We start from the raw sequence: 7172 nt of genomic DNA on the forward strand, positions 1-7172 counted from the left end.
CTGGTGGGAATGCAGAGTGGTGCAGCCACTCTGGAAAACAGTGTGGAGTTTCCTCAGAAAATTAAAAATAGATCTACCCTATGACCCAGCAATAGCACTGCTAAGAATTTACCGAAGGGATACAGGAGTGCTGATGCATAGGGGCACTTGTACCCCAATGTTTATAGCAGCACTTTAAACAATAGCCAAATTATGGAAAGAGCCTAAACGTCCGTCAACTGATGAATGGATAAAGAAATTGTGGTTTATATACACAATGGAATACTGCTTGGCAGTGAGAAAGAATGAAATATGGCCTTTTGTAGCAATGTGGATGGAATTGGAGAGTGTTATGCTAAGTGAAATAAGTCATACAGAGAAAGACAGATACCATATGTTTTCACTCTTATGTGGATCCTGAGAAACTTAACAGAAACCCATGGGGGAGGGGAAGGAAAAAAAAAAAAGAGGTCAAAGTGGAAGAGAGCCAAAGCATAAGAGACTCTTAAAAACTGAGAACAAACTGAGGGTTGATGAGGGGTGGGAGGGAGGGGAGGGTGGGTGATGGGTATTGAGAATGGCACCTTTTGGGATGAGCACTGGGTGTTGTATGGAAACCAATTTGACAATAAACTTCATATATTGAAAAAAAAAATGAGAATAAGGGGCGCCTGGGTGGCTCAGTTGGTTAGGCGTCCGACTTCGGCTCGGGTCATGATCTCACAGTCTGAGTTCAAGCCCCGCGTCGGGCTCTGTGCTGACAGCTCAGAGGCTGGAGCCTGTTTCGGATTCTGTGTCTCCCTCTCTCTCTGCTTCTCCCCTGCTCATGCTCTGTCTCTCTGCCTCAAAAATAAATGAAAACATGAAAAAAAAATTTAAGAAACTGAGAATAAATGAGGGGTGAGGGGGGTGGGGAGGGAGGGGAAAGTGGGTGATGGGTGTTGAGGAGGGCACCTGTGGGATGAGCACTGAGTGTTGTATGGAAACCAATTTGACAATAAATTTCATATTTAAAAAAAATACATTTATTCCAAGTATTCCCATTCTGAAATTGGGGGATTTGAATGAATAAGAAACCATTGATAACATTTTAGGATAGGTTTTTAAAAATAAGTTGTAGCTAAAATCCCTTTTAAAGAAAATTCTTAATTTTTTATTTTATATTCATCTGGGTGTGTAACCTATGAAATTCTTTATTTTTTAAAAATGTTTATTTTGAGAGAGAGTGAGAGAGGATGCACGCTCGCACACAAGTAGAGGGAAAGGCAAAGAGAGAATCCCACACAGGCTCCATAGTGTCAGCATAGAGCCCAACTCAGCACTCAATCCCATAAACATGAGGTCATGACCTGAGCTGAGATCCTTATTAAAAGTTAGATGCCTAACCGACTCAGCCACCCAGGGTCCCCATAATTGTTCATTTTACAAAGTTATTTTGGAAATTAAGGGTATTGTCAGTATTGTGATTGATGGTAAAATGTATACACTATTCTCTTGGTCTGAATACCTTAGAATTATTTCAGATATTTATTTTATTCTTAGTTTTTTAGTAGTATAGTGTGAATAACAGATTTAAGGGATATTTCCTCACCTAAGATGTTCAGTAATTACACCTGCGAGAAAAGAGTTTGTCATGTGGTTATTCATATTTAACTGATATTTTTCCATGTTTGTTAAAATTCTGTTCACAAATACAAATTTGTAAATTTATGTAACAAAAAGTTAACTCACCTGTGGAATTTTTTTTTAGATTCTGGGATTGGTTTGGATCTCCTAGAATTTGTCTAACAAATTGCATTTTAACTTTTTTTAAAGGGTCAAAGTTTACACAAAAACTGATGGACTAGTTGCTATTCATCCTAAATCTGTTAATGTGGAGCAAACAGAATTTCACTACAACTGGCTTATCTATCACCTGAAGATGAGAACAAGTAGCGTAAGTGAATATTTAACATAATCATGCACCTCGAACATCGATCTTTTTTACAGTTGCGTATTTCTCACAATTATGAACAAAATTTGTTCTCTTCTGAAAATTTTTCTTCTGACATGAATTTAAGGCTTTTCCTTTTTAATGTTTATTTATATATTTTGAGAGAGAGAAAATGCATGCGTGGGGGAGGGGCAGAGAGAGAGAGAATCCCAAGTATGCTCAGCCCTGTCATTGTGAGCCTGCTAGGAGGTGGTGGCTGTGGGGTATGGAAGGACTCAATCCCATGAACTGTTGAGATCATGACCTGAGCTGGACATTTAAGTGACTGAGCCACCCAGGCGCCCCGAATTATAACTCTTTGAAGAAAATAATCTATATTTTTAATGTGCAGCAGGTCTATCACGATGGATCTTTGTATTTTATTTAATTGGGACAGTTACTTGCTTTGCATAGTTTTCCTTCAGAGCCTGTTTTGAATAAATACTGGCATTCTCGGGTATAGGGGTTTACACCATACAAAGAATTTTGCTGATATTTCAATGTATCAAGTATTGGTCAGAACATTGAGTGAGATTCTGTTTATATATAGATAAAAATAATTTCAGATACATTAGTGTTTTCATTGTGTCACTCAGGAAATATTTTTTTTTAAAGAACAGTGTTATTTGAAATGAAACAAATATAAAACTGTGTTCTCTGGATTAATGAAGACTGGCTAGTTTAAAATGATACATTCTCAAAATTAGTTTCAGTAATCACACTAGCAGGATAACACCTGATTTAGAAGGAAAGCACTAATATCATTAGTACTGGTGGCAGTGAATTAATGTGGCAATACTCTTTTAGACTCCTGAGCATTTTAGTTTGCTTTAATTCTCATTACAGATATACTTGTATGACTGCACAGAGGTTTCCCCATACTGTCTCTTGTTCTTTGGAGGTGATATTTCCATCCAGAAGGATAATGATCAGGAAACTATTGCCGTAGATGAATGGATTGTCTTTCAGTCTCCAGCAAGAATTGCCCATCTTGTTAAGGTGACTGACTTTACATGATTGTCTTTGAATCTGCAGGCAAGTTAGCATGTGATCTTGCGGTTTTGTCCCAAGTGTTATATATGTTGCATTAAACATTTCTTGCTCTATTTGAACAGAGCAAATGGTGTTGAGAAATTGATGCAGTTTCTCAGAATTGTTTTTTGAGGTATTTATGGACCAGCCGTTCTAAACGGCTCGGTGTGATTGAAGTTTGAATTTTTTAACTGGAGTATACTTTAGTTGGCTACTCATAACCACACTTTAGTTAGTTGCTCACTAAATATTTCAGTATTATGTATAATAGCTTATGAAATTCCTTGTAACAGCTAAAGTCACTTTTATTTATTACTCCGCTTAATAGTGTATTTGCCGTTGTTGAACATATGTGATTTTTCCAACCTTAGGAATTAAGAAAAGAACTAGATATTCTTCTGCAAGAGAAGATCGAAAGTCCCCATCCGGTAGATTGGAAGGACACTAAATCCAGAGACTGTGCAGTACTGTCAGCTATTATAGACTTGATTAAAACACAGGAAAAAGCAAGTCCCAGGAACTTTCCACCACGATTCCAGGATGGATATTACAGCTGACAACTTTTCTGTGGTGGTCTGAAACTTTGACAGCCATTTTCCATCATAGTTTAATTTTTGGCTAGATGCCAAACCACGGGACCTGAATAATTTCCATATGTAAGGTAGAAATCTTCAGTAGGTAGTAAAGATGTAATGTGCATGATTTAACAATGTTATCTGTAGCTATTATAAATATACCATAAAAAGCAATATGTTTTCTGATCATATATTCTGTTGTGGTCATGTCCACACTTTGGGAGGACTGCTCTTATATATATTGAGTGTTGTACCACTTGAGAAATGCCTTTGTTCTTTTAAGAAAAGTTAATCTTTCTGCCCACAGTGACTGAATACAGAAACCGGTAAAAAACAGAATGGTTAGCCAAAAAGCAGTATCAAGTTAAAAATTTGAACACAACCACATTTTTAAGTAAAACTTCTATTAGAGGTAAATTAATCTGTTATAAAGCCCAGTATTTAATAAAATGTACAGTGTATAAATCTCTTCTAGCTTTTTGGCTTGGTTTCTACATCCATCTATCCTTTGGCTTATTTGATTTTTTTAATCTTTTTAGAATATATTTGTACCCCTTTTACTTTACCCGGTGCAGCATAATGTAGCAATTGAGAACATGAGTCTAGACTTGACCACCTAAGTTCAAATTTCAGCTGTGACTTACCAGCTCCCTTGGGCAAGTTACTTGGCTTTTCTCTTTTCTTTATCTGTAAAATAAAGGTAACAATTGTTGAGGATCAAATATGTTAATGTAAAGTGCCTAGACTAGTGTCTGGCACATAGAATGTATTCACTAAATCTTAGTTATTATTTGTCCCTGGATTTTATTTTTTTGTAGCAATCCATTTTACATTCATTTTTGTGTTCTGAGTTCTGCTTTACCCTCTTAACCAATGGAAGCTAGCGTGACAGGGCTAGTGATAGGCTAATATTTTCAGCCTTATCAGACTGTGATAGATACTGTTGGTTGCTATCCAACAGCCATTTTTTCCTCCCCATTCGCTTGACTGTTCAAGTGTTCTTCCTCTACATAGCCTTGTGCCCAGGGGTATTAGACTGTCTTCCTCAAGGGTAATTCGGACTGTTAAGCCAGTTCTGCATGGTCTTATTCTCCTTAGAAGTAACTGATGAGGCATGAGTATGTGAACCTGTGATGTCAATAGCAACTGACGAGTGATCTGCGAGAGGGCATCTGAGAAAGATTTTCCTCACTAGTAGATTTAGAGGAGGAAATTTTCTCCTGTGGACATTGTCTTATCCGAATCTGGCACTGCTGTAGCCATTTTAGGATTCCAGGGGATAATGATGTTGGCTCAGTGGAAAGATATAAATGACTACAGTCCTTGATAATGCTAGTGAGCTGCTGAATTATCCAGTTCTAGATTTGCCTTGCACGTGGACTTATTTTAATATCATAAACCCTTCTTCATTGAGTTAAGCCACTTTTAGGTAGTATATTGTGTGTAACTTGGCAGAAAGCATATTAACTGAAACACATGGTCTCCATCATTGAGTGTTTGCTGCGGCCTCTGTTTCTACCATTTCTTTTGTGATCTAACAGTTTGAACCAGACTTTCTTTTTTTCTACCGCAAAAAGAAATAAAAGAACATCCTGCTGCACTCTAAAAAATTCAAATTTTACTGTGCCTTCCAATAAATGTAAGGAAACCAAAGGAAGAGTATCAAATAATAACTGGGATTTATTCATAATGCTATGGTGATCTGAGTAACAGCACTGGTTCAGGTACTGCTCTCATTTCTGGGAATGTGTGTCAACCTATCCTTATTATCTAAAGGTTTTGAATGTACTGTGTCCTAAGTCCATTCTCTTGGCTAGTCTCCCAAAAGTGATCTTTTACTGAATTCTTGCATTGAGTCCTATGACAATATTGTGGTTTTGTCCCTAAACTCAAGGTGACCTGACCATTGGGTCCCATTTGCTCTATGAGTGTTTTTATGTCTGTGTATGTGTGTTTTTTCTTGCTTTTACTCTCCAGTTTAAATTCACAGTAGGCCAAAATGGTCTTGGAAGAAAGCATTTAAAGAATCTCTTTTAAAAAAAGGGATTATTACTTAATTGGTTCCATGTTCCCAAACCAATATTTAATCTCCATATGAATGAGGAAAATGTTCCTAAAGAATTGTTTAAATCAGCTATTGAGAGAGATTAAAGTGGTTACTATCACTCTCAATTTATGTCTTCTGTACAGCTGATCAGGATGGAAATCTTGATTGAAGGTGCTATTTGTGTTGTTTCTTTTGTTTACAAAATAGTATATTACTGAGTGGAAAATTTTGTTCCAGATCTAAGTACTATTTGTTATTTAGTAGTTGTAAAGAATCAAGACATTTAAAAGAAAAATCTATTTGCCTCACCATTCTTAGCAATACCTAGAACTCTTGAACTCTTGAACTCTGTCTAGAATAACTAAGACAGAAACTTGGGTGGGTGGGGGGGACAAAGAAACCCCTGAGTAATCTTTAAAATGTGTCTTTGAAAAGTGAATGCATGTAATGCTTCCTAATTCATTAACTTAGGCAAAAGCTCTAGATACGTTTATACCTGTTACAGGTGATTTTCTGTTCTTCCTATATTTTTAAAACAAAGTCCACCCTAAAAGCTAGAAATTATTGAAAAGCTTTAGAATGAATTTATTTTAGTACCCCTTCACCCAAAGTAAATCATAAATTTTCTTCCACTCTTTTAGCTCTGTGTTTGTGTATATTTATTTTTAAGTAATTGTGATCATGTGGTATAATATGCTAATTGTTTTTAAATATTTTTATTCTGATTTTAAGACAGTAAACCCTTATTTGTAGAATATTTGGGAATTGAATATATGAAGAAAAGCATGTTACCACTGTTACCTTTTCATGTATTTCCATGCTTTTTTTTTTTTTTTAGCTTTAAGGAATTATTTTATATATAATAAAATTTGCCAATTCAAGTGTATAATCAATCCCATGAATATTGTCAACGTATAAAGTCATGTAATGCCTGCCACCATAATCCTGATATAGAACATTCCCATCACCTAAGTTTTCCTTTTCCCCTTTGCAGTCAGTCCCCTGCCTCTATTCCTACCCATTGACAACCATTGATCTGCTATTTGTCACTATTTTTGCCTTTTCTAGAATTTCCAATAAATGGAAAATCATATTTAGTCTTTTGTGTCCAGTTGCTTTTACTTAATGCTTCTGAGATAGTCATGTTGTTGCATGTGTCAGTAGTTTGTTCCTTTTTTATTGTTTAATTGTATTGCCTTGTATGGTTATACCATAGTTTGTTTATTCTTTGACTAGTTGATGGACCTTTCAGTTATTTTTTTTTTATTATTATAAATAAAGCTGCTGTGAACATGTGTATACAAGGCTGTGTGTAGATAAAGGTTTTCATTTCTCTTAGGAAGATACCTATGATTAAGATTGTTGTATCATATGGTAAGTGTGTTTAACTTTGTAAGAAACTGCCAAACTGATTTCCAAAGTGGGTGTGCTATTTTACATTCCCACTGGCAATATATGAGGGGTTCCAAGTGTTTCAAATCCTTGCTAGTACTTGGTATTTTTGTTATTTGGTGGTGTTTAAGGTTAGCCTTCAGTAGATGTGGAGTCCTGTATCATTGTGGTTTTA

General features: G+C 35.9%; 1 protein-coding gene across 1 annotated transcript in view; it reads left to right on the plus strand.

The window, feature by feature from the left end:
- DHX36 (DEAH-box helicase 36) overlaps positions 1-6702 on the plus strand; it is a 50365-nt gene extending 43663 nt beyond the window's left edge. Inside the window, exons 23-25 of the mRNA XM_043595080.1 lie at positions 1795-1915; positions 2798-2950; positions 3355-6702. Coding sequence (XP_043451015.1) covers positions 1795-1915; positions 2798-2950; positions 3355-3540 — 460 coding nt within the window. The 3' untranslated portion in view covers positions 3541-6702. The remainder of the gene's footprint in view (positions 1-1794; positions 1916-2797; positions 2951-3354) is intronic.
- Positions 6703-7172: the final 470 nt, after the last annotated feature.

Source organism: Prionailurus bengalensis, chromosome C2 (assembly GCF_016509475.1).
Source record: "Prionailurus bengalensis isolate Pbe53 chromosome C2, Fcat_Pben_1.1_paternal_pri, whole genome shotgun sequence".
Classification (NCBI taxonomy): Eukaryota; Metazoa; Chordata; class Mammalia; order Carnivora; family Felidae; genus Prionailurus; species Prionailurus bengalensis.